Consider the following 27,197-nt stretch of genomic DNA (forward strand, 5'->3'; position numbering starts at 1 on the left):
AATGGAAAATAACATATGCATGTGTGGGAGTGATTAAGATTAGTAAAATACAGCCTACACACCATACATTTTTTTTTCATTGTATTTTTATATTATTACATTTACCAAAATTGTTGATTTCTTTCAACTTTACTTTTTGTTTTATGCGTTTAATGGTGATTCTTATTTTGCTGATTATTACTTTTATTTTGACACATAGAAGTAGTTAACAAAATGTCTATTTCGAATGCTGACTTTTATTTTGAAATATATGATTAGTTAGTAAGCGTCTGCTGTGGTGTCGGGCTTACAGGCCTTTCCTCAGCGCGCTGCAGAAGCGGCACTTTACGAACGACACGCCGGTGAAAGCGCAGCCCGGTTCACTCACATCCAGAACCAAATGTAAGCTAAAGGCGTTGATTTGATCTGTGACACGCACAACAGAAACACTTTACTGTACAGAAAATCAATACTTTATTGATAGTTTTGGTCATTTGGACGATAAATGTCATCTAATGTTATGATTTAAATGTTCAGCGGTTAAAAAGTAAATTTAAGCATAACGTAGAGCATTAACTGTTTAACGTTATATGAATACCCTATTAAAAATTATGACAGATTTAGGTTAAGTTAGATGAATACTTCGACTGACGTTAACTCGGAATCCTAAAAAGTTAAAAAGAGATAAACTTTTTAAAATAAATATTAGATTTTTATCCCGTAAGTAATGTACTCGATTTAGACCTTAAACAATGAGATAGATGTAAAAATACAGCCACGCTGAAGTGACATTAAGTAGGAAGTAAAGATGATGATGTAGCTGGGCTGAAGGGTGTGAATGTGTATTTAAGGAAATGAGGCTTTAACTCTTTTCCCACAGCCTCTCTGTCCAGAAGCTTCAGCGGAAAAGTGTCGCCATCAGCTTCAAATCATCGGTTTTGTCCCAGCCATGGCTGTGAACGTGTACTCGACTTCAGTGACAAGTGAAAACCTCAGCCGCCATGACATGCTCACATGGATAAACGAGTCCTTACAGATGAGCCATGCCAAGATCGAGCAACTGTGCTCAGGTCAGTGATCAGCTGTCTTGGTCCTTTCATTTCACACACCCAACTTGAGCATCATTAAATTACTGGCAGAGTTTGAGATAGACATAAAGCCTAGATTGCATTTTGACCATAAAGATTACATGTAATAATTATAATAATGGGTCATAGATTGACTACAATTTGCATGCATAATTTGTTGCTATCAGAGTCAGCAGTTAGTGAGGGAATGGACAAAGATAGTACAGTGCAGGGGGGATGAAAGGGGGTTTTGTTTGGGTTGTTTGGGACCTGCATGGCATTTTTAAAAATATTTACTGACTATGTCTTTAATAATGTGTTTTGGTGCTGCTTACTGTCAGTTCATGGACATGCTGTTCCCATCATGCATTCCATTGAAGAAAGTCAAGTTCCAGGCCAAACTTGAGCACGAATACATCCATAACTTCAAACTCCTTCAAGCCAGCTTCAAAAAGATGGGAGTTAGCAAAGTATGTCAACCAGTTAAATTCATTAGCATACAAATTATGCTATGCTCCATTGTGCTACACAAAATATATTCATAATGTACAATATGTGAAGTGGAACTGCTTTGTAACGTTTTACGTCTCTGTGCAGATTATTCCTGTCGACAAGCTTGTGAAGGGCAAGTTCCAGGATAACTTTGAGTTTGTGCAATGGTTTAAGAAGTTCTTCGATGCAAATTATGATGGGAAAGAATATGATCCGGCGGCAGCTCGACAGGGACAGGATATGCCCACCAGTCAGAGTCCAGCAGCAGCTACAGCCAGCAAACCAAAGAAACCCAGCTCAGGTAAGGAGAAAGACCAAACAGGAAGTTCTCAGTACTATTTCAGCCTTTTTTTAGGCTTATCCTAATGGTTAAAATAGCATACATAAATGTCCAACTAATATTCAATGAATGATTTATCATTTTAATAAATAATTATCAACTTATCAGTATTTTTTTTGGTTCATATATTCCTAGTTCATATAGAGACTAGTGTTATTGTCGGAAGCTAGCTGTCCTAATGCTAACAGGTGCATGACAGCTGCAGCTGTTATGGATTATGAGGCCAAAATATGTGGGTGTGACCCAGTCACGCACCATTGGGCCAATCCTACATGCTTTAGCTGCTTTTACATGTGTGAGAATGACTGGAGCCTTACAATGCCTGTGCATGGATTTCTGTTCGCTTCAGACACAGGCATCACACCTGCAGTCAAGCCAATGGCCCCTGTTGGTAAGATATTGAGAACTGCGAGTTTTAGTTCAAGCACATTGTCTACAAGGTTGCTTCACCTCTGGGTATTTTTCCTCACATTATGGTGATTCCTACATTTCCAAGTACTGCTCATTTTAAAAGAACAGTCATGCAGTTCTCTTTTGGGTCTATGGTATTTGCTGGTGGAATTATTCTAAAACAACTATAATTTTTCTTTTTGTTTCTTTCCTTTTTTTAATTTCAGCTTCAATATATGAAATGAAACCATTTATTCAGTTGGTCAATTTGAGGCTAGAATTGACCCTTATCCTCGAGGCAGGTTGATGAGTATGTTTAACAAGGTGATGGATGTGTTCTTGATGTTCAGCTCCACAGCGTTCAGCCACAGCACCTAAATCTGCACCAAAAACAGCTCCAGCTGCAACGCGAGGCACAGGAACAGGCGGCGGTGATGAAGAGAAGGGAGCACTCACTCAGATGGTAAGACTTCACAGTAAATGAGAAGGATAAATGCATTTACTTTAGCATCGTTGTTCAGATGTTTTAATTTTTAGCTTGATTAAATCAGCTTACATAAAACAGGCTACAGTTGGTAGTTATTTTTTGCATAATTACTTTAAAAATTATTTGTATAAAATAATCTATTTTTTATTTTTATATTTCCATAAATCATATTTTTAATAATGTATTTTAAGAATAATAAGAATAATAGTTATTAGTACTAATAACACCAAAGAATGCCTCCTTTTGTCCTCCACAAAAAAAATAAATTCCACACGACAACATAAATTAACAAAAAAATGACTATGAAAGTGTGTGTTATATTAGGCTAAGTTTTTATATTCATAACAAAAGCATTACTTGGCTGTTTAGATGCATTTTATGGATTTTATATATCAGTGTGATTGAGGATGTAATTATATTATTTTTTTTTTTTTTTTAATAACCCTGTTTAGAAAAGGGACATCATACCTTTCAGTAAATATAATTTGCATCTTAATTTTGCAATGAAAACGTATTTAACAGTATTATATATATGTCTATGACAGGGTGGACACATCTTATGGTTTATGCTTCGAATAATGGCCCATAATTACCTAAAAAAAAATAATAATTTGAAAGGCACTCTTATGGTGATATTGACCAAGTTAGTAGTTGTTGTTGTTGTTGCTATCATTATCATCATATAAAATTTGTTGTAATTTTTTTTTTTTATGCTCATCTGGGCAGATAAATGACCTGAAGGCCACTATTGCTGACATGGAAAAGGAAAGGGATTTCTACTTTGGCAAACTTAGAAACATCGAGCTCATCTGCCAAGAGAAAGAGGGTGAGGGTGATCCTACACTGCAAAGGATTGTGGATATCCTGTATGCCACAGATGTAAGTGTACATCGCAGTGTTTAAACTGAAACTCATACTAAACTGTCTTCAGCCCGCTGAGTTCTGTGGTTTTCTGTCTTTCAACAGGAAGGTTTTGTAATTCCAGAAGATGAGGTGGGAGAACCAGAGGAGTTTTGACCAATCCAGGGGTGACGGTTTAAAAAAAAAAAAAAAAATGACCCTGCTGGACACACAAATGTACATACTGGCTGATTCCTGCTGTTGTGCTGCACTTGCCTTTGGTCCATCATTTTGGACTTTGACTTTTGAATGTCTTTTTATTCAGGGACGTTCTATACCTTGAATTTTCAGCTTTTTTATTGACCATCAAAAACAAAATTATTTTTGTGAATGAAAAATAAAGTACTTATCAAAGGCTGTTTGTATAAAGCAGTCCACTGAGTTCTGACTTGACAGTGACTAAACATACCCAAGGCATTTTATTAAAACATGAGCAAGCTATTCTGATCCATTCATTCTGTAGTGAAAAAAAAATACCATACAGCGTTCTGGTATGCTTTATCTAGTTTCTGATCTGTACATTTGACTGCTAGTTGACCAGTTGTGAGTGAAGTTCACTTCCTCTAATAAGCTCTGAAGCAGGATGTGTGTCAACCTTTTGCATTTCCCTTTCACAAGCACATGAGACCATGAGGAACCACTTGACAGTCATGAGAGGCTTTGGTTTGTTTTAACCGTCTTAAGCTGTTGAGCTGCAAATACCACCATCTTCAGGCAGCTTTTGATGCAAAATCAGAGAAAGTTAGGCAGTTTTTTTTTTGATGTTGTTGTTGCATGCTCTATTTTACATTCAGCATCCCGCTTTTGCTATGTATTAAAATCATATACTTAAAAAAAAAGGTAATTAATTTGTGACTTTTGCATACAAGCAAAATGTGTTGTAAATCAGTTCACAATTTAGAATTAGGAAGCAATCATTTTTCCCATGGCTTTGACTTTCTGGGCATTTGAGAAACCGTGGGCTGGTCATTACAAGGTTTGATGTCCAGCTTTTGGAGTCCAGGAACCTCCTCCCCTGCTTGAATCATGCGGAACACCTCTGGAAAAGAGAGGGACGGCGGCTCCGCGATCGCATCTGCTGCATCTGCCTCCCTCTCTCGAGCTGCCTCCACATCAGTCTGCTGCTCCATCGCCACAGCTCTGTTTAAGACAATTCAAAGCAATTCATAATTTAACTCACGTCGCTTCTCTGAGATTTAGTGATCAAATGTAATGTAAGTTACCTGTTACTGAAGAAAACTTCAGTAGCCTAAAATGTGCTCAGGCTATTGTGAAAAAAAAATGTTTCACTTCCAAAATTGCAGGATTAAGCCCTTTGACGCAGCGTTACAGTTTACTTAAAATTACTAGCACGTGCTTATTTATTAGATCTAAATAAGCTATTACTAGGAAATGCTCAATTTTAAGGCATCCTGCATTCTGTCGCTAAACTTCCGGATACGTCTCCAACCCGTCCTCCAATCAATGATTTTAATACAAAAGTCCCTCAGTCAAACGCACTACAGGTCGCATCTCGAGAATTGTGTGTGGTTTTTTTTGTCTTTTGTATTTCACACACACATATTTTTGCATATTATTCTAAACATTACTACTAAAAGTTCAGTGCACTTAAAGTTAAATGCGGTTTTTTGTTTACTTTTGTGTGTGTGTGTGTCAGATTCCTTTTCTGACTTTAAATCCAAGACTCAAACTATATCAGCATTTAAGTATGTGTCATGTTAAATTAGTAGTTAGTATTCAGTATAATTCTTTAAACATATAGCCTATATATATATATATATATATATATATATATATATTATATATATATATATATATATATATATATATATATATATATATATATATATCGCAAGGGGCGGCGCTAGGTGTGAAGCTCTGAGTGTTTTCAATAAAGCCAAAGCCCTCCCCCGAATGTTTTTATTACCATGTTTTGGTCGCATCAGGTTGGAGTTTTCATGCGCATTAAAATTGTTTATATTAAAACAGCACTTAAACATCAAAATGCAGCTGATTTAGGTATCTGTACCTTAATATATAAATTCATAATTCCTCCTCAGTCTTACATAAATGGCTGTCAAAGCTGTAAATGGATATATGCAGATTTTATAAAGAAAAGAATAAAGAATTTTTGTGTAAGAATGCAATTTTTATTTTGCTTAGTACTTAAACTGTTGCAGATTAAACCATAGAATTTACATTAGAATAAATTGTAGATTGTCAGGAAAAATTGTGATGCATTTTTAAACTGCTTATTTCAAATGGTTATGCTAATACAGCTAACTAAACATTGGATGACAGGAGTGGGGTAAATTGTAACGGTTGTAACACAGTTTAGCATTCCTTGTGAGAACTTCCATGTTGTCTGACTATATGTAGCTTTTTTTGGCAGCTCAAAGCCAAAGGAAATGTGTGTGCTATGCAGTTTCTTTATCCACCAAGCCTGCCATCTAGGATTAAAAACATTGGTTTGACACCATTGTGAATCTGACTGAGAAAAATCATACATAAACACAATCTCACACACACAATATTTTTTATTTTTATTTTTTGTTAGATTTTGTTATTGTTTCAATAAACCTTTTGAAGCAAACTTTATGAGGTGGTTGCTGTTTTTGCTTCTTTTGTCCGACTATTACAACCCCTGACATTGGGGTAGATTGTAACAAAGGCACTCCATGTATTTGACATCAACTTATAAGGGCTGTGATATTCTTGAATTCTTGAGGTATGAATTGGTGCCTTTTGTAGTAAACAAATGTGGGTGTTTTGTATAAAATTTTGAGAACTCTAGCTCAAAAATTTAGCAAGTTAAAGATGCTGAAACAAAAAGTGTTACAGCCATACCCGTCTCCCCTGGGACACCTAAACTCCAGGGTTTTTGTTTTGTTTTGTTTTTGTTTTTCTGTTCTAACAAAAACTTAAAACAAAAGACCATTTCACACACATATTTGGGTCATGGGGGTGATTCCAAAGAAAGGGGCAGGGCACTTGTCAGTCAAGAAGCTCCCCTGGGAATTGCATGACAAGGTTAGTTACAGGATTCTGACTAGATTAATGTTAAGGACATAAATCTGTCATTAATAAGACAATGTTCCTAATTGTTGTCAAATTATGTTTGTGATCTATTCAAGCAACAAAATATGTATTAAAGTGTTGAAAATGTGTTTTAGTTTAGTTTTTTTTTTCCCAGACATTTTTGTTATTGTTGCCCCACATTATCAAATATGATTGAGAATGTGGGACGGCATGCTTTGAGTAATCTGGGACAGTCTTCAAATGGGGGAAATATGCATTTAGGGACTTTATAAGTATGATGACAAGGGCTTATATATGCCATAATGAGAAATGGGTGTTAATGTGGACTACTGGAGGTAGCAAAGTTAATAGTAGCTAGCAGCTAGCTAAACCAGCTAGCTCGGGAGATGCTACAGGGATGGAATCTGGGAAACGTATTCCAATAGCAAGCAAAGGTATCAGGATGAAGTAAACCATTAAATTAATTTGCCAAATTCCCAGTTAGTTTAGTATATACACAACGGTTCAAATCACTGAGCAGGAGGGGGTTCTGCACACAGGCCTATCAGTGGTCATCCTTTACAAAACTTAACATCTACCACAGTTTTATCATAGGATTAAGAAAACAGTCCCGCGCAGGGCTTTAATACAAAAACGCATACAATGAATCGCAACTGTAAAAAGAAAAAGGCAAATTCCGGACATTTTGGGCGATTTAGAATTCCTGACTGGAAGCATTTTTTAGGTCCAAAAAGAGGACATGTCTGGGGAAAAGAAGATTACCCGAATTGTTTAATTGTAGAGAAAGTATAATAGAGATTTAAATTGTAGAGAAAATATCTTTTTATAGGCAGATAATGGTTTGCTACATATTTTATCATTCCTTCAAATAGTTTTTTTTAAAGACCTGTATTAGAAATGTTTACACATTTCCCATGTACTTTATTCCAAGCATAAAAGAAGACTGTCTGAGATAGTGCAGAACTGTGGGAGGATGGACTTGGCCCTCTACCTGTCACCCTACCTGTGTTTAAGTCAATCATTAATAAGTGAGCTCAGAAAGACACCCCTTAGGCAATAGGAAGCCACCTTGGTATAGAGTCTTTATACAAAATTGACTATTTATCTAAGCAGCTGGAGTTTCTGCCTAAACTGAGAACAGATAAGTGGGTATTCACTTATTTTGATCCTGACATCTAAGGGCTCCAAATCGAAATTCTTGTGTTTTGTGTGTTTTTCTGATTTCACTGAACAATGGGGAAAGCGTACAACTGCACATTCATGGGAGGTGGGATTCCTCTGTCATCTGAGTTCTTTAAAGGTAAGAGATTATTCACCCTAATGATAAAAGGTGCAGATGTATCAAGCCGAACGATGTCTGCTGTGTGCTGCTTATGGAGCCTGTTACAATGCTGAAAGTAATTTTCCCTGGATAATGACAGGAATGACAGTATGTTGTAATGTAAGACATGGATGATTATATGCTGTAGAATTTGTATATGCAGTGAAATAGACAACACAGATGAAACTGCTCATCAGTCAACAATAGCCACAAGCTACTTGAGTCAGCTAGTGTTATTTCCAAACTTTTACCTAAATTTTCACTTGTTTTCAGGATTATTACCCCAAACGTGGTCTAAAATGTGGCTATTGACCAGATATCTCATTTTAGATACATGAATTAGAACAAGGTTTAGAAATTATGTCTGTTTGAGCCCTTTTTAGTACATCAACAAAGGTTCTATATTGGCATTGATGGCTCCATGAAGAACTTTTAACATCCACGGAACCTTTCCTTTGTACTAAAAGTTTTATTGTGGTGGAAATAGGTTCTTTAGATATTAAAATATTCTTTTAAAATGATTCTTGTAAGTACTGTAAATTGAAAAATTATTTTGTGAACCTAAAATGGTTCTAATATTGCATTGCTGTAAAAATGCCCTGAAGCTTTATTTTAAAGAGTTTGGTTTTGTTTGTTCTGCTTATAGTGATCAAGAATGATCTCTGGCTGTTCCTCCTTCCTGCTGTGTTTGCTGTGCTTCTTCTTGCTCTCTTCATGGAGGAGATTGGCTTCTTTCTGCGTCATGTCCCCTCTCATCGGCGTAGATGTCTCAGCCTGTGGATCCTGGGAATATATCCGGTAAAGCAGTACCTTCTCATTCAATTCATTCATTGCATTCCTTTAGTTGTTCTTTGGTGACATTTTCTTTCTTTGACAGGTCTTTGGGATGACGTCTATCATTGCGCTATATGTTCCACGCTCCTCATTTCTGTGCAATTTCATTGCATCTCTGTGAGTGACTTTGACTGTTGTAATCAAATTGCACATAGTGATCCGAATGGCCGGTCCTATCTGTATGGATTGTTTTGTATTTCTTGGCAGTTATCACTCCATCACACTCTTGAAGTTCATGGGTCTTATTAAAGACTTCTTCGGTGGAAAGACTTGCATGCTGGAAATGTTAGCAGGGGAGCAGGTGTCTCCAAACCCCTTCCCTTGCTGTTGCTGCTGCTGTCTTCCTCTCTTCAACATCAACAAGTACTTCACATACACCTGCATACATTTTTAACAAAGTAATTTTATAATAATTGGTGTGTTTCGTTATAACAGTGAAATCTTAATTTTTGTATTCCATTAGGACTAGCGTGGGCTGGATGATGGCTGCTGTTCTTCAGCTCTCTGTGGTCAGAACAGTCCTGTTCTTCCTCACTCTTGTCCTCTGGACTGATGAGCAATACGATTATGGGGATGTGAGTACAATTCTATTGTTCTATTCTTACTATTAATGCAATATTTTTATGATAGACCTATAAAGTTAGAAGAATTGATTAAACTAAAATTATAAATCTCCTCTTCAAGATCACAAAATGTTTCTTAAAAAGTTATATTCATAAGGTGCTTAAGCATTATCTTTTATTTGGAGTATACTACAGGTCAAAAGTTTGGAATTATTTTTTAAGGTTTTTTAAAGTCAGCATTTATTTGATCAAAAATACAGTAAAACATCTGTTTTTTGCTTAAAATTTTGAAACTGTGATATATTTTATGTACGATGTACACAAAAATAATAATAATAATGTTTTTCAACATTGATAATAAAAAGAAATATTTCTTGAGAGCCAAATCAGTGTATTTAACAGGAATAAATGACATTTTTAAATCCATTATATTAAATTAAAAATTAGTGAATGACATGGCCAATGATATTTTTAGAATTTCAGGGTTTTCACTGGTTTAGGGAAAAAAAATCACACTTTTTGCAAAGTAGATTTGGTTTATTTTCTGAACTACGTTATGTGACTCTTCCTAATCTGTTTCTCTTAGGTGAATTCAGTTAATCTCAACATGTATGTCAACGCTATCATTGCCATATCCACGTTTCTGTCTTTCTATGGCTACTTGCTGTTTTATAAAGCCACAAAAAGGGCATTGCCTGGATATGGTCTTCGAGCCAAGTTTATTTGCATCATTGTCATCCTGGTCCTTTGTGGACTACAGAGTGGAATCCTGGAGACCATGGGTGCGCTGAATGTCATCCCCTGCACTCCTCCCTTCTCTGACCTGTTTCGGTCTCAATGTAAGAGTCATAAAACATTACTATTGATTTCCCAATGGTTTTTGGATCCGGAATCTGGTAAACATCCAATTTAATTCTTTCATTTGGTCTCTCTTTCCTGTGATCTCTTTAAGTAATCTACCACTATTGTGTAATTGTGGAGATGTTCTGCATCAGCCTCTTTGCACATCACACATTCCGGAAAGTTGAACCCTGTCATGACGAGGGTGAAGAAATAGAAGTTGATCTCCTAAGAGTTCTCAATGAAAAGGCAATTCAGACAGAAGATGAGCTGCCTATCGCTGTGCAGCTCCGCTCTCAAGAAGACGATCCATGCCATTCTAACCTCGGATACAATAGTGACAGTGAAGACAGCCTCTGTAAAATTGAACATGCACCACTGGACCGCTTCCCCTTCCCCTTACAGCACAGACTGCAAACTGTGGCAAACACTGAGAAAGTGTGTACTACACCACCTGAAGACACCGTGAGTGTGGACCGGACGACAATTACTGTCAGTGCTGAAATTAACCATGTTAACAATGGTGATGTTACTGTTGTATAGAAGAAAACGTGAGAAAAAATGTATTGTATTGTTGTTGTATAGTTGTGACATTATTCCATTTTAGATGTCTGTGACTCCACTGGGGCCAGGAAACTAAATTAAGGTATTTAAAAGTGCAGTGTAATGAAATGTAAATCTCACCAGCATAACAAGATGTTAATGTTTGTACAGCATAACAAGATGTTAATGTTTGTAATCTCTTATATAGTACCTTAAGTTTACTGTTAAGTTCACTATTTAAATGTACTGTTTAGTACCTTTTTGTAAAAAGTTCACAATAATTTATGATTCTGAATTCTTAAGTCTAAAGACTAGGCCCCAGATATATAGGCTACGTTAATAAAATACGTACATATTTATCAGTGGTTAAATTGTGGATGCTGTAAAGTTACATTTGAAATTATAAAACCAAAAGACGAACCAGGGTAGACTCAATACTGAATTTACTCCAGTCATAAATTAAATATGACACAACCCTGGCGATTTCTTTGCCGATTTAATTTTTTGCAGACACTTCACGATTTGTTGATTAAAAGTGCAATGTTTTTGTTCATCCAAAATAAAATAAAAATAAAATAAATAATAAATAATACAAAAACAAATAGTGATTTTTAGTGTTACCTAAAACAATTAGTTGTTGACACTAGACTACCTTCATTGACGCCTCATGTTACGCACAGTGCTGCGGTCACTCGGATTGACCAATAGCGTTAGGTTTTCTTCTCCTAGCTACAGCTCGACCAATCATCAACGCGAATGCCGTAGCGCGTTTTTCCGGCGTTGGGAATCCACCCAGCCTGCTCGAGGCGACCATGGCGCAAGATTTGAAAGGTAGGATTTTTTTTTTTTTTCAAATAGCGATCAGTGCTATTAAGATGCACTCACCAAACACACTGCAATTTACAAACGTGCGGTTTTAAATACTGTTATACCAGGGAGCTTTTAAATAGTTAATAACATTACTCGTGTATGTACGTTACAGCAAGTAACACTAACGTGTTTAAGGTTACAGTAGTTTCTTAAGGAATAAACATTATGGAGCCCCATACATATGGTTTAAGATTGCAGGGTGTCTTGCAAACTTTCATGGGAGGACCTCCAGGCTCTGTGCCGCAGAGAAAGACTTGTTTGCAAACAGCTGAGTGTGACAAAGAGCAACTTTAATGACTATGAAGTGGAGTATCTGTGTAACTACAAAAAACACAAGGTGAGATATTAATTATGCATTGTATGTACAACTGTGATCTAATCATTTATGGCTCCAGCTGTTTCTCCTTATATCATATTCCAAATTTACATGATTCATATCCTTTAAAATATGCCTGTTCAGGGTCGAGAGTTCTTCCTGGTCAAGTGGAAAGGCTACATGGAGTCAGAAAACACATGGGAGCCTCTCAAAAATCTTAAATGCCCCATACTCTTACACCAATTCCGACAAGACATGAAGACGGCTCTGCTTCAGGCCAACAAACCGCTTGAGTCAGAGTCTTTAAGTGCCCCTATTGTCTCCTTCCTTCTCCAGAGGGCCAAGCAACGTCAGAAGCTTCAGAAATGGGAAGACCTCATGAACCAGACCTGCAAGCAGAAGGGTCACATATTCGTCTGCAATGAGGTCGACCTGGACGGGCCTCCGAAGAACTTCACCTACATTAATGAGAATAAGTTAGGGAAAGGAGTGAATGTGAATCCAGTGACAGTGGGCTGTGAGTGTGATGATTGCTTCTCTCAGCCGGTTGACGGCTGCTGTCCAGGGCTGCTGAAGCATCGGAGGGCATATAATGGCAGCAGACAGGTGAAAGTGATGCCCGGTGTGCCTATCTACGAGTGTAACTCCAAGTGCAGATGTGGGCCAGACTGTGCAAACAGGGTTGTGCAAAAAGGGATTCAGTATGATCTATGCATCTTCAAAACAGCCAATGGCAGAGGCTGGGGAGTGCGGACGCTGCAGAGGATTTACAAAAACAGCTTCGTTATGGAGTATCTTGGGGAGGTAAGCAAGTTAAAGGGATAGTTCACCAAATAAATGCCATTCCAAACTTGTGTAAACACCAAATATTATATTAAATATATTCATATGTAATATATTAAGTCAGACAAAAGGTATTTTGAAGAATGCTTTAACTGTTTATGTCAATGGCGTCCAAAACAGGCAAAAAATGGTACAGATATTTTTACACAAAATACCTTCTTTTGTGTTACACAGAAGAAAGTAAGTCATACAGGTTTGGAATGACATGAGGGTGAGTAAAAGATTGCAGATTTTGAATTTGTATTTATTTTATCCTTATAAAATGTTTAATTTCGATGAATCCTGTTCTGTGAATGTTGTTTCCTGACCTGCTGTCAGCTGTGTGTTGCATCAGATCATCACGACAGAGGAAGCAGAGAGGAGAGGAGTGGTGTACGATAAGCAGGGCGTCACCTACCTGTTTGATCTGGACTATGTGGATGACGTCTACACCATCGACGCGGCTCATTATGGAAACATCTCTCACTTTGTCAACCACAGCGTGAGCACTAACTAGCTGTACACATCATCTGGGCTCTCTATCAAGTAATTTGGAACAGATTCTTGTAAAGTGATTTTTATTCATAGAAGGTATGTTGCATGAATATGTGTTTTCTTGATGTTTATTATTAACGAATTCTGGAATTATAGTAACCTGTATTCAGATATTTTTGCAATGTTTAGGAACATTTAAAAATAACAGTAATAAAGAAATATAAATGAATAATTTGAGTATATGAGTAATATGAAACAGTAATATGAATAATATGAATATTTCATAAGAGTATAACATAACAATAAAGAATCATAAAGGATAACTCATAAGAATACTACTCATAAGGAATCTATAATATATAAGAAACATAACCACATTGGAATTTTGCATACACTAGCTAGTAAACATTAACGTTGATAATAATAAGAAATGTTTCTTGAGCACCAAATCATGATTTCTGCAGGCTCATGTGACACTGAAGATTGGAGCAATGTCTGCTGAAAATTCATCTTTGCCATGACAGGAATAAATTAAAATCTATTAAATACAAGTAGTTGCTTAACCTGTATATTTTTTGTATAAATGAAATTAATTTATTAACATTGTAACTTAATAAATAAATTAATTAAATATTTCCATTGTTTTTCCAGTGCGATCCAAACCTGCAGGTGTATAATGTTTTTATTGACAACTTGGATGAGCGCCTTCCCAGAATTGCATTCTTTGCAAAACGAGGGATCAAAGCAGGAGAAGAGCTCACCTTTGATTACAAGATGACTGGTAGGAAATATTTAAATTCTTTTGTTTGTTAGTTTTTTCTTACATTTTTAGGCGTGGGACTATTTATAATGAAAAGAAAAACCATATTTTATGCATTAACCTGTAGTAAATGCCTAATGAGTACTCCTCATTTTTGCGGCAGTTGATCCAATAGATGCAGAGAGTTCTAAAATGGACTCAGAATTTAGTCGGGCTGGAATTAAAGGTTCACCCATCAAACAGATTCATATGGAGTGCAAGTGTGGAGTAAATAACTGCCGGAAATATCTGTTTTAATTCAGCTCACACACAATCATGTGTACTATGACGGGCATCAAAATACATGTCAAGATCTTAACACATTTTATAATTTTTTTTTTTTTTGTATATGTTTATTTATTCTTTAACTTGTGTGTGTATATACATACACATATACTTTAAATGATTTTTATTTTTTATGTGTGATGCTTGGTGATTTTTATTTTTTATGTGTGATGCTTGGTGGCTTTTATTAATTCAGTTTATCATTAATTCAATCCATTTTCAGCACTGTTTTAATAAAATAACGTTTTCCCACAATGATTATGCCTGTTTTATGTTCTTTTATCAAGTTAATAAAATATAACTTTTGATACTACAGTATATGAGGTGATATACGTAGATTCTCACGTCAAGAATGTTGCTCACCTCTATAGATGTCTATTTGCCACCAGATGGTGCTATTGTATTCATAACACCTTACGTTTAATGTAAAGCAAATTTATACAGATAAAATACCAACAAGGGAGTTATACACACTAAAAAAAAGTCTACACCTCAAAATGTCTACAGTTTGTGAAAATTACAAAGATAACCATGTCAGAGTTGCATATATTTAGAAATATAGGTGGAAACAGTATGCACATAAATTTCTTTTAAAGTTACAGAAGGATTTTTTGAGTGGGATTTTGTATGATTGTTCCAAAAATGTGAACTGTAGACACACAAGGCTTTTGTTACACATACAGCTGTCTCTATCCATGTAGTATACAGTATATATAGCTATAAAGCTACAGCAATAATGTGTGCAGTGAATATGGGAGAGGCTGCAGCAGAACCTTACAGATAGAGTCATCTGGCCTCGCTTGATCTGTGGCCTGAATCCTCAGCTTGGGCCAGACAGACAGTCAGCTCAGCTCAGCTATAACCTCCCATGAGGAGGTGAATTTCCTCTGGCCCAGCGCTTTTTCTTGTCCCCCTCTCTCTCTCTCTGCTGTTGTAGTCTTCCTTCCTGCTATCATTCTGTTCATTTATCTATCCATACCTCTTTTTCACAGTTATCTTCTCCCCTGTGGAACCTACTTGTATGATACTCTATTTACATAACATCCGGATATTCTCCTCTTTCCTTCCACCATGAGTCTGAGGGTGAGTGGTTCCCTTTATTGGATTTGCTGGATTTGCTGTGGATCAAACCTCACTAAGCGTAGACTGGCAAACATTAATCAGTCGACCTCATACATATGGTCTGAGCATCTAACCATGGCCAATCTCACGCCGAGTGGACTAATGTTCACCCACCGCATGCTGCTTATCACTGGAATCTTTAGATTACAATATTACTGAGGCGGCCATAGAAACATCAAGCCTGCTATATATGAGGTTATTAGTGGCTCATGCAAATATTCTGTAATTGGAAAGATCAGAGGAATGTTGTGAAGACCTGAATGAACAGATTTGTTTTCTCATGAAAATCTGATGTAAGGTTAATCTAAATAGTTGATCTATGAAGGGGAAATGCCCATCCTGTTTAGTTCACTGTCACTCTGACACATTTTAGCTGACTCATTCTGGTCCTTCTGAAGTGCTGACCATCAGCCATAAGTATCAGGCAGATTAAGGTCAAAGGTCAACTCATAATTCAAGTTGTGTGCTTGTGAAATGGCAAAACTCAGGATACAGAAGTGCTGACAAAATAATAAAGACTCTAAAACTCAATCAAGAGTATTTCTTATTGTACTGATTAAAAGCTCACACAACATAAGGAGTCAAAAATGCAATAAAAGTAAACTTTTATTGTCATGTTGAAAAAAAATCCTGTCGATTTACAGATCAAGATATCTGAAAGCTGACTCACGTTTCCTTCTCACCCCCCCCCCCCCCCCCCAGTTTTTCCTTTACCCCCTTCATTCATCATGCATTCACAAATAAACAACTCCTGAGTTGCTCAACTAAAATTTCAGTCCGATGAATTTCATCTCATGATAGATAGGTGCTGTCTATTACTCTTGTAATAGTTAGCTGTATGAGTGGCTTGTCATATTGAGGCTGTTTTTCATTCACGTTTTTTCATTCTTCAGCAGTTCAGTGAGCCAGCATGATAAAATCATGTACTCATTCATGTTCACATATTATGATTTGGCAATTACGAGAGATTAATCAAAATCATGATTTTATGATCAAGTCAGGCACTATCAATAATTAATATAAAAGGCAAAAAATTAAGACACAGGTATAAGTAAAACTTACCACAAATCATTTATGCAACAGGCTTTGCCTGCAAATTAGATGCATTGTTTAGAATAATTTAACTCAAACTCATTTTTGTCTAATACAGCTTTTCAAAATGGATGTCATGGTTTCCCCTCATCCTATCCATGTAGGGTTCTTTTCTTTTATTTAATTTGTTTACCTAAAAGTATGCAGATCTTTGTGCACAACCATTAGTTTTATCAGTTCTGGGGTGAAAAAGACCCCAGAATTGCAGATCAAATAAAAAATTATTAACTAAATTGTTAACATGTTAAATGGTCAATTGCTGATTGAAATCCAAGGAGCAACTTGAATATCAACACTCATTAGCTGCATATATTTCTAATTGATACATTTTTTGAACAAAAATGATTTATTTATATTCAGCAATCATTGTAAGGCTGAAATTGCCAAACAATGACTGATGTCTGTTTTCATGGAAGTGTCAAGATGTGGTAAAGAAGATGTATTCCTTTTTGAGTGTTGGTTATGATCCTAATTCCCTGTTGATTTTAATCAACATTACGTCTTGTTTATGACTCAACTCTTTGTAATCTTTACAGTTGTGTTGTATCAATGAAAACTTAAGTTTTAGTGGATCAACTACAGGAGTGGTTCCTATCAGATGCTGTGTCTCTGACCTTTCACCTTTGCTTTGTTTCTCATGAGTACTCAGTTCCATCCACACACTCATACTCAGCGTAAACACGCACACACACATGCGTGGTAAAAAGATGACGATCAAGGGTCGTGACCCCACCCTTCACTCTGCCCCCACTTGAAGTTGAAGTGCGTTGTCCATATAATACACATGAAATTACACAGAGGTTCACAGTTATTTTACAAAAGATAAGATGCCTGAAGCAACTAAAAATGTTCTATCAGGCATTTTTGCTCATTACAAAATCACATCCGTTTCACCCAACCCTAACACCGACCCAAGCAATTTCCTATTCACAAGTGAATACAACAATAGGCCAAACAGTCATTCACATACTGTCCCCCATCCCAGTCCCACCCAAAGACAAGAAAAAAAGTCTCAAAGAAATCCTTAAGAATCCAAGAAGTTCCTTTTAATTCCACAGAAAATCAATGTGTGTCTCTGTGTCACGTTTTTTTTTTCTTCTTCGTAATTTCAAGTCTTTCCAGAGAACTGAGCAAAATTGTACACTCCCACGTGTCGCAGTTCGCAAATTCAATAATGCAGCCGATGCAGCTGTCTTTTTCCCCGCAACCTGTTGGCTTGTGAAGGGCAGCGAGACGTGTCCTCTGATAATCCACAAATACACAGTGTTGTGTTTTCCCCAGCATGTTTTAGTATGATTTATTGGTGTCTATAGAAGCATACAGCTTTCAGATCATTCTTGCATTGGTAACATTAAACCTTGGTAATGAAGTAAGGCATAAAATGCAGATAACAGAAAGAATTATTCCTCTTTTTCTGTTTATCATAGATGTTTTTCTGCTGTTTTTCTGTGTTCTCGCAATGACAGGTTTCAGAAAAAGAAAGTCTGATCGCTCCTACCAATTCATGCCTACCTACAGAGAGATCTCATTGAACATTCACAGAAATATTACAATCTGTCCTGTCTGCATTGGTCAGCATTCTAATTCAAGTCAAAATATGCCAGAGAAATCATGTGGCTGATCAATGATTTCTTCAGTTGTGTGCAAAATATTAAGGGAAATTCATTAGACACTGAACGCATTTCGAAATTTAGTTCACCCACTTGTTACCTCCTAATGAAATGGAATACTTTAAAAAATAAATCTAAACATTCCACTAACAGCTCATGTATTTTCCTTAGCTCAAACACATTCATATTTTATTACAAGATTAAAATGAGATTTTTGTTTGATTTCTGCTTAACAGGAGGCCGTCAGACTTCAATCCAGCACAAACATTCAACTTTGGCTTCCTTGTTACTACCTGACCAACAACTTCTTTTCAGGAATCCACATATCATGTGTAACACAGTAAATGCAAACTAAAATACCTCTAATGCAACCTACCTTTCACTTACATATGACTGAAAATGTAAAGGCTGAATTCATTAACATCCAAGATACATGAATGAAAATCACATATAATAAAAACGCTTCGATTTTGTTTAGCTCCGATAGGCTAGCAAACTTTCATTCAAGTAATTCAAGACGCAAAAGACTAAGTAACTTCTCCTCCACAACATCTTCTGTGCAATCGTTCGGAAGGATAAACGATCAGTTGTTTAACCCATATACATCATTAACAGATCAGTATTTTCACTCAATCCTGATCTGTCTCTTCACAAAATGAGACCACTTACAGTAAAATACTTCACCTTTTCTTGGTCTGAATATCATAAGACTGGTCATATGTTCAGATTCATTATGGAAATTGTAAGGGCATGAGTTCTTTTGTGCAATGCAAGAAAATATTTTATAAATTAAGAGAGAGAAAGAGACAAAAACCAAAAAAAAAAAAAAAACCCAAGAAATTACATGTTGCTCAGGGAAAGAGCGCCTACAAACCTGAATAGGTCATATTTCACACCGATTCATATTTTTAGTCAGCTCCTTTCATCTACGATCCCTCTGAATCAACATTATTTGTTCTGGAAGTTCCATTTGTATACACACTGTTTTCATGAGCATCTTAATTCCTGCCTGATGGAGCCACAGGAAGGATTCAGCCCAACCAATTAGCATAAATTTTAGGAACTTTGTCTTTTTTTGTCAGCCTCATTCATTTATTGAGGCTTATGCTTGGCACTCATTCTTAAAAATAGTTTAATCACAAGTTTGTTTCCCCTTAAAGATAAGGTAATACACATGCACATACGTAGTTCAAATAATATAAATTACTCTGCCAGGAGTGCAGCTGTTCACAAGGCATGAACAATATTTTTGTAAATCTTTGATTTGAGGCCCTCAGGATCCTGGTAAAGGGATACAGATACTGAGCCAAATCAAATGGTAATATTTGCTGAGATCGATCATGTGAAGCCATTTGAAATAGCCTTCATATATTCACGATAAAATAGACCAACAGTTTGGTGTATCTGTACCACCCTAGCACAAAACATACAGTTCTCCAAACCTGTTTAGAGTTGATCTACCAAACCACACATTAGCGTAGAGCCCATTTCCCCCTTAAAATCATTAAGGTGACAGTAGATGCTTATTCTGTGACATCCACCCTTTTAAAGCATCTTAAACTGAATCAAAGGCCACAACAGCTCTTAAAGTTCGTTCGTGTCTCCATCTTTAAAGACTTCTTATTCCCTCCCCCCTGGCTGTCCACTCTCCAACCATCCAGAAGAGAAAGAAAAAAAAACAAAGAAAAAAAAACATTATGTATGAACACTCATCTTCACATGACACAGTAAGGCTCACGGGGCAGTTGAGGTGGAGTTCTACAGCAGGGAGGCAGGTGGGCCAGCAGGCCCTTCTTCAGGTCCTTGTTGAGGAAAAAGCAGATGATGGGGTTCACGCCCGCTTGGGCAAAACTCATCCACACGGTGGTTGAAAGATACCGGTGCGGGATGGTGCACGCCTTCACAAAGACCCGCCAGTAACAGGCCACAATGTAAGGGGACCAGAGCACCAGAAAAAACAAGGTGATGACATAGAACATCCTCCCAAGCTGCTTCTCGGCCTTAAACTCCTCCATGCCTAGCAGGCGTCTGTTCTGGTTGTGCAAGTTCTGCCTGATGCCCAATAAAGTGGGGGGCATTGGGCCACGGCCGAACCCTGCTATCCAGTTCGCGGCCGCCTGGCCTGTGGCTCCAGGTCCGTGAAAGGTCCAATTTTGGCTGATGGCTGGAACCATCTGAACCGGCTTCATCTTTCGGTGCTTGTATTCAAACAGCAGGAGCTTCATGTAGACCACGTGAGTAGCCAGGATTAGCACAGCCAGCATCAGCATGAAGCCTAGCGTGTCATTGGCCTTGAAGTAGCGATGTTCAAAGATGCACTGGTCCTCCTCGCGGATGAACTTGTAGGTGCCGACGTCAAAGACGGGTGGGAAGGCCATGGCGACTGACAGCGTCCAGACCATGCACACCACCGCCACACAGGTCCAGAAGGTCATTCGCTTGGAATAGAAGCGGTGGTGGGCGATGGCCATGTAGCGTGTGACACTAATGCAGAACAGCATGAAGGCAGCATGGAAGCAAAAAAGGACGGCCATGAAGGCCACCACCTTGCAGCTGAGCACGCTGTAAGTCCAGGCCGAACCGTTCTTGATGGATACCAGGACAAAGGGAAAGCAGACCGCCGAGCGGATGGTGTCGGCGAGGCAGAGGTCCAGAAGGAAGTAGTAGGGTGCCTTGTGTAGGGCTCTGTCCCGTAACACTAGCAGGGATACCACTAAGTTGCCCACCAGGCTGATGCAGATGATCGAGCCCAGAAGAACAAGTTTCACATAGGTAGACACGGCCGAGGAAGGTGCTCCACCCATCACGCCACCAGTCGTGGACACCACGGCCGCCAAGGGGTTCCCAGGCCCATCGCTGCTTGCGTTTCCGTTGGCCATCCCTTTTGCTGCTCGAATCGCACACCTCCTCCTTCAGCTCCTCCTTTACCCTCGCTTCCTCCACTCCCTCCTCCACCTCCGCCTCCTCCGGCTGAGCTGTTGTCCGTCCTCGTGGTTGCCTTTCGTTGTTGTCTCAAATGGAAGGAGAGAAGCTTGATCTGCATTGCCCCATTTTTGTACAGTTCTCTTTGGAGCGTCCCTTCAAATGTGCCACCTCTTCTGGCCTCCACACCTATGAATAGAGAACAAAACACAAACAAATACTGGTCTTTAAAGGCCACGAACACTACTGGTTTTGGGAGAAAGTATAGCATTTTTGTAATTCCTAAGAGAAAGATTTTTAGGTCAAGAAGACTGAGATGGCATAAAGTGATATTAATGCAGGAAAGAGAGAGATTTGTCTCAATACCAGTACACTACAAGTTCTTACTTGCAAATAAAACTATGTGAATTTGTTGGAGTACTGAGCAGAACACACAAATACAGTAAACTACTGGAGCAGAATAAAAACAGTAACACTAGTACTGCTATGGCAAGTCATAATTAAGCAAAAACTGGCAAGTAGATTTTAAAAAGCATAACAATCAATAAAGATAATCTAGAGTTATTTACCATATGTGGAAACATACTGGTGCTTTAATGTATAGGGAAAATGCTGGAAAATTCAGTATTTTTTTTCCTGGAAAAACTGTTATTCACATTAACATTCTGTTCAGGTTTGAGACTGCACTAATGCTGGTCAACCGTTATCCCCAAAGTAAAAGATGAGACAAATAGCAAAAGTTTACAAACACTTTAAAGGCCCATATTCCAGTCAGAAAGAAATAATAATGGGTTGTCAACACAAAAAAAGTGAAATGGAAAGTGACACAGAGTCTGGAGAAGTTTTTAAATGTTAAACATTTTAACTTGGCACAGTGACATAAAAATGTGTATTATGCACAAGACACTGCAAAAGAAGTGAAATGGTCACAAGATTTCCGTGTAGTGCATGTTTACATTGAAAAAAACAGATCTGATTCAGCGGAAATGGTGCCAAGTCCAAATTCGACCTAGATAATGTGGTTGTGTCGCTCGGCCTCGGCATTGTGCACAATCTGTGTATGCTACTAAAGAGCATTGGTGCAATGATTTGGTTTCGCATTGTGTCAGAACGATAAAGAATGTGTCTCAGATATGCAAAAATCTGCTGTGCTTGATTCTAACTTTGCATGTAAACGACAGATGAGACAGATATGATTTCTCAAGACACCTCTTGGAGTATCTGTTAGCTACAGTTTATGTTTGATAAATAATGATTCTATTAATTATTTACATCTCTAATTGGATTACATAGCATTAAACATGTTTTTCAATAATATTAAATATCAGTGATATTAGATAAAGTAAATAAAAACCAAGGAAAGCACATTTTCATGTTTCGACTCGTAATTATTATTTCAAATAGATCATGTTGTATCAACTAAAATATTATGCTCTTACTCACATAAGTCAATTCTTTAAATAATAAATATTCTTCCTAATCATGAGTGCTTACAGCAAATGTAAAATACTAAAAAAGAGCTACAAAAATAATAGAAAAAAGTGCACCTTGCACCACAATAGATATTTTAATTGTGTCCACCATCAGTAAACAGATGAATTAATAGTCTGCTCAATGGGATAAGCAGGGCTCCTGTAAGCATCTGCTGTAACATGCTGAGGAACATCTTCTGCTTCCCCCTTAGTGCCGACCAAATCAGCAGCTTCCACCACATGCTACATGGCATGCCAGCAACTAGTCTTTCATGGTAATTACCTCATTGTTGCTAGGCTACAACACATCACTTTTTATGTGTTGAGTATAGGCATGTGGACCGGGATGCGGGGGCAAGGGAGGTGGGGGATAAGAGTTAGGGGATGGGAAATCTTTTTCAGTCTGCACTGAAGGCGACAGCAGAGCTTCAAGAAAAAGCTTTGGCGTACATAGTGATAGAGACGGCTTGAACTAACTATGTAGATACATAGAGTGATTAATTTTGGCCAACTTTTTACCAAATGTTTCTGGAAGTTCCACCTAACTCAGACTTTCTCATTTGCACCCACGTACAGAAAAGCCAGTCTCAGCCCATGGTTGATGGTATTTAGACGAGGGCATGTATACTTGCCAAACACACACGTCCCCTGCTGTGGCGTAAAACAGGCAAGCTAGCTTTGTCCCGCTCTCTCAAAGTGAATGAGCATTGATCCATGAATTCAGGTGTATACCTTCACCTGCTGTGGTGCTATTGGCAGCATTTAAAGAGCCATTTGTGCTAACCCTCACCGGCTAACAGCCTCTGGTAGAGAGAAAGCTAAGGAGGATGCCAGCTGATGACAAAGTCACCGAGTACCTTAGTCCAACAGGAGATAGAACTGCGCCGACCCATTGTTTTAGAGCAGAAACACTAATTCACTTGTGTCACAGCAATTACAGCTGCTTGTTGCTAGGCTACAGGGTCCTTCTGCCTTGTGCGATGTATGTGTCTTTGTAAGCCTGAATGCAACTCATATTGTAATGCGTTGAGGTGAGCTGAGAAGGAAAGTGTCACTCATGAGGAATAATCAGTCAGAACAGAGTCTAAAGTGAATGTGTCTGTCAGAGAGAAGATAAAATGTTACAACCTTACCATGACATCCTGTTGTAACCGGTTTACAAATTGTACCGTTTTACATCAGTAACAGGTGTTAATAATTGAACTGTGATTCAGTTTCAGAAAGGTAGCTGAAGTATTGTTATTGTTCAGAAGATGTTTTCAATTGTAGCAACGTTTGGGTAGAAACAGACCGATGATGACAAAGTAATTGTAAATATGATAAATATCAAGTCACGTAACGTGCTACATGCGTGTCACCTAACCTTACCTTTATGCAAATAAAAGATGAAAGGCTCAAGGAATATGAAACTTGAACAACTGTTTCCCAAGTGCTTAATGTCACATTTCTCACTTCAAAATAAGCGGTTAAGTGACCTGGTATAGGGGGAATATTAACATTTTTATGGTCCAAAGACGACAATTTGCATACGGACTGTTCCCACAGTAAATGCTAATGTGCTCGTGCTTTGTTCTGTGAAATAAAGGGCTGAACAAGAATGTGACTTATTTGGATGTGTCAGAGGCTGCTCCTGTCGTTCTTGTCACCTACATAAGTGAAAGTTCACCTCTCTATTTTCTCAGCTCTAGATAGACTCGTGGGAGACATGTACGCATTCCAAAGAGGGCGGATGAAAGTTTCATTTTACTCAATGAAAGAGAATTTACCCTCCTGTCCTCCACAATTCTTTGATAGGTCCTTAACAGTCTCTCAGATATTCAGTATGGAATGTTAGCTAGCTATATATTTTGAGCACTAACTGGTCTACTGGAGCCTTGTAATGTAACGAATTTAAATGTGCCTTATGTTCTAGTATGGTATATAGCCCCTAGAGTCAAAAAAGCTCTTTTAATGTTGTTTTCTACCTACGTAACACAGTACTTGCCTTAACAATAATTTATCACTATTATTCTAGCCCATAAGTGTATTATGTGCAATTCCAAAAGGTTAGATTTGATTATAGATTTTTTTTTTTTTTTTGTAAATGTTACATATTTGTTGTATCATTAAAATAATAGTATTTTGGATTTTTAAAAAAAAGATAAAGATGAGATAAATGGGCAAATGGGCCCAAATCACAAAGATTTACTGATGAAATGTAGGCCTACCTGTACTAATATTTTAAGATACCAGTCACTCTATAAAACAAAATAATATAAGAGTTAATAAAAGAGGTATTGACACGCAGAAGATGAATACAAAAAGAAAGTATATTGTGATACATGTTATCCCTATGTAAAGCCATAGGCATTTTGCATAACAGTTAAATAATATTTTATATTTACAAGATTTTAAATCTAAATAGCCTTTTTTTGTCAGACTAATATTCAGTAAAATATTTTTTTTTCCCCATACTTAGGAATGAACACATACACGCACGCACACACACACACACACACACACACACACACATTAGCTACACTGTACCCCATTACAGTTGTCATCCCTTGGGTTATCATTATGTTAAATTAATTATTCTGAGTCTTTAATATTTCCCTCCAGAGGTTTAGGGTGCTCTTATCTCGCATTAATAGTGAGGAGGCCTTCGATGTCGTTGGGAGGAGTCTGATGTAAAGGGAGTTGGTTGGAGGTAAAAGGCTGGATAGCAACAGCAGTGAATATCGCTACCGTGGTCTCGGTGGGAGGAGGCGACGCGGAATTCACCAACCAAACAAGCCTGAATCATTTCGACTCTCCCACACCTATCGTTTTGATACGATACAGAAAGAACAATGTGATCCCGTCGTTCGTGGTTAGCTTTTATAAACGTTTTTTTCTTTTCGTATCTCCATCATCCTCATTTACATTGGGCTATCTGTGCGCTTGGTGATGCGCCACACTGATATACATACATGAATGGTTTATTTAACTGGAGCCTGTTTTACAGCGCTTGCATTGTCGATGGTTTTCCTTCAAACACACGAAATAACATAAAAATACTTAATTACCTAGAACTAATGACGTGCACCGCACAGCCAGCACGCAAAAGTGCAAATGACCCGTATGGACACTGTCAGAGCGCATATAGCCTACAGTCCCAGATAGTGTTACACTGATATTTCGTTATCTAACTCTCTTGGGTGCGATTCCCATCTTCTTGGATGTGCTGAGCATTGTGACCTGCATGTTTATCATTAGATGTCATGAACAACTACAGCGTCTCTCCCTCTCTGTGTGTGTCTTGTTCCGCGCGCGCTCTTTGCGCGTTTGCGTGAGGGACAAATAACAAATGCATAAAACAGGCCTGCATTTCACTTCAGTAGGCTACATAGTAGGCTATGCGTCATGATGAGAGACACTGATGTTTTTTTATTATTACTATTATTTATTTGTTATTATTCAAATGCTCGAGCATTTGTAGGCTATTCACCATTTTATAGTTAAATATATGACAAACATCAAATAGGAGGTTCATGATAGAGCTCTTACCTATAATTCTCGATCTTCCTCCAGACAATGGACCTTGTCTCGATGGTAGGCCTTAACGGGGAGCTTGTTGCAAATATATGGAAAATGAAAATAAATAAAAACATAAACAAAAAGGTGCAAATGCGTTTTTTCGACCCGATACAACGCGTTCAAGGAATCGCACATGAATCCAAATTGTAATCCAAGATGAACCACGACGTCCTTTATGAACAACAGAGAATGAAAAAAAAAATAATGAATTAATTAATACAGGCAATGGTCACGTCTGAATAACAGAAACAAGATCTGTTTCACTGGAAAGTCTTTTGCTGAACTGTTAAAACAATATTATGCCAGAAGCTGGAATATTACACACATACGAGTTTTAAAAAACAAAAAATATCGTTTCCTCTTTTTTCGTGTGCATGTCATGTCTTCGGGTTTTCCATAAAGCTAGGCCAAGCCTTAGCAGTATATTCCCATCACACGGTGACTAAATCAAGCAGAGTTTAATAACACAATTACTCTATTTCTGATGTGTTTTGTGGTACCGTTTAATCCTGAGACACAGCGTCAGTATCATTATCTTGTGCGCAGATTTAGATGTGTAAATAACGACTTGCTCTCGCTACTGGGCTACAGGACAAGGCGCTTCTTCCCATCTTCATTTTCTGGCTGGAGCCAAAGACATTTTCTCCCACGCCACACCGATACACATCTTATCTTCGACGGGAATAAATCCGCTTTATATCCATTGGCATCAGCGTTGTCCTCTCACATACTGTAGTCATTCTATGTGGAGACATGTACACAATACATGTAAGCACCCTATATATTTAAAATGCATAAGCCTGGTACGGTCTGTGATGCAAGGCGCAAAAAAAGATGGATCACACATGGCAGTCAGACCTGATTCTTTGCTCGGGAATTCGCCATGACTGTCAGTATCCCGGTGCCATCGCTGAATTAAGAATGGTAACGAAAAATGAACGAAATGAAATGGGTTCTTCTGCGATGGTGAATTGGAAACAGCGGCTCCCGTCTCTGCGCTCTACCTCAGTTTTCTCTGGATCGGATTCCTTCGGAAACG

General features: G+C 37.8%; 4 protein-coding genes and 1 long non-coding RNA gene across 11 annotated transcripts; 3 read left to right on the top strand and 2 right to left on the bottom strand.

Moving 5' to 3' along the window:
* Window positions 1-226: 226 nt before the first annotated feature.
* Window positions 227-4,036, top strand: mapre1a (microtubule-associated protein, RP/EB family, member 1a). Of its 2 annotated transcripts, XM_042729675.1 has the most exons (8): window positions 227-381; window positions 860-1,049; window positions 1,371-1,516; window positions 1,644-1,839; window positions 2,228-2,269; window positions 2,619-2,731; window positions 3,482-3,634; window positions 3,722-4,036. In XM_042729675.1, the coding sequence occupies exons 2-8, from the start codon at window positions 929-931 to the stop codon at window positions 3,770-3,772; spliced, it is 822 nt and encodes a 273-aa protein (XP_042585609.1). In that variant the 5' UTR covers window positions 227-381; window positions 860-928; the 3' UTR covers window positions 3,773-4,036. The 2 variants fall into 2 exon arrangements, with proteins under 2 accessions (XP_042585609.1, XP_018939719.2); XM_019084174.2 differs by lacking the exon at window positions 2,228-2,269.
* An 8-nt stretch (window positions 4,037-4,044) lies between these two features.
* On the bottom strand, window positions 4,045-5,103 carry LOC122138236. Its single transcript, XR_006155416.1, has 2 exons — window positions 4,879-5,103; window positions 4,045-4,795 (listed from the first exon to the last, which is right to left on the bottom strand). It is a non-coding gene; the product is annotated as an uncharacterized LOC122138236 (long non-coding RNA).
* Window positions 5,104-7,480: 2,377 nt separating this feature from the next.
* Window positions 7,481-11,315, top strand: LOC109082343 (organic solute transporter subunit alpha-like). The gene is made up of 7 exons (XM_019097233.2): window positions 7,481-7,994; window positions 8,662-8,813; window positions 8,893-8,966; window positions 9,057-9,212; window positions 9,313-9,424; window positions 9,999-10,251; window positions 10,365-11,315. Exons 1-7 carry the CDS (start codon window positions 7,928-7,930, stop codon window positions 10,793-10,795), a joined length of 1,245 nt encoding a protein of 414 aa, XP_018952778.1. The 5' UTR covers window positions 7,481-7,927; the 3' UTR covers window positions 10,796-11,315.
* Window positions 11,316-11,447: 132 nt separating this feature from the next.
* On the top strand, window positions 11,448-14,653 carry suv39h1a (suppressor of variegation 3-9 homolog 1a). Of its 5 annotated transcripts, none has more exons than XM_042729676.1 (6): window positions 11,448-11,626; window positions 11,864-12,002; window positions 12,126-12,785; window positions 13,159-13,305; window positions 13,950-14,079; window positions 14,222-14,653. In XM_042729676.1, exons 1-6 carry the CDS (start codon window positions 11,463-11,465, stop codon window positions 14,353-14,355), a joined length of 1,374 nt encoding a protein of 457 aa, XP_042585610.1. In that variant the 5' UTR covers window positions 11,448-11,462; the 3' UTR covers window positions 14,356-14,653. The 5 variants fall into 5 exon arrangements, 3 of the variants coding, with proteins under 3 accessions (XP_042585610.1, XP_042585611.1, XP_018952786.1); XM_019097241.2 differs by having other exon boundaries at window positions 11,476-11,626; window positions 11,857-12,002; window positions 14,222-14,652; XR_006155417.1 differs by lacking the exon at window positions 14,222-14,653 and having other exon boundaries at window positions 13,159-13,394; window positions 13,950-14,082.
* Window positions 14,654-16,349: 1,696 nt separating this feature from the next.
* Window positions 16,350-27,169, bottom strand: LOC109082344 (probable G-protein coupled receptor 173). Of its 2 annotated transcripts, none has more exons than XM_042729685.1 (3): window positions 27,017-27,169; window positions 26,129-26,899; window positions 16,350-21,317 (listed from the first exon to the last, which is right to left on the bottom strand). In XM_042729685.1, the coding sequence occupies exon 3, from the start codon at window positions 21,083-21,085 to the stop codon at window positions 19,922-19,924; it is 1,164 nt and encodes a 387-aa protein (XP_042585619.1). In that variant the 5' UTR covers window positions 21,086-21,317; window positions 26,129-26,899; window positions 27,017-27,169; the 3' UTR covers window positions 16,350-19,921. The 2 variants fall into 2 exon arrangements, with proteins under 2 accessions (XP_042585619.1, XP_042585618.1); XM_042729684.1 differs by having other exon boundaries at window positions 26,129-26,329; window positions 26,659-27,168.
* Window positions 27,170-27,197: the final 28 nt, after the last annotated feature.

This window comes from Cyprinus carpio, chromosome B8 (assembly GCF_018340385.1).
Source record: "Cyprinus carpio isolate SPL01 chromosome B8, ASM1834038v1, whole genome shotgun sequence".
Lineage (NCBI taxonomy): Eukaryota > Metazoa > Chordata > Actinopteri > Cypriniformes > Cyprinidae > Cyprinus > Cyprinus carpio.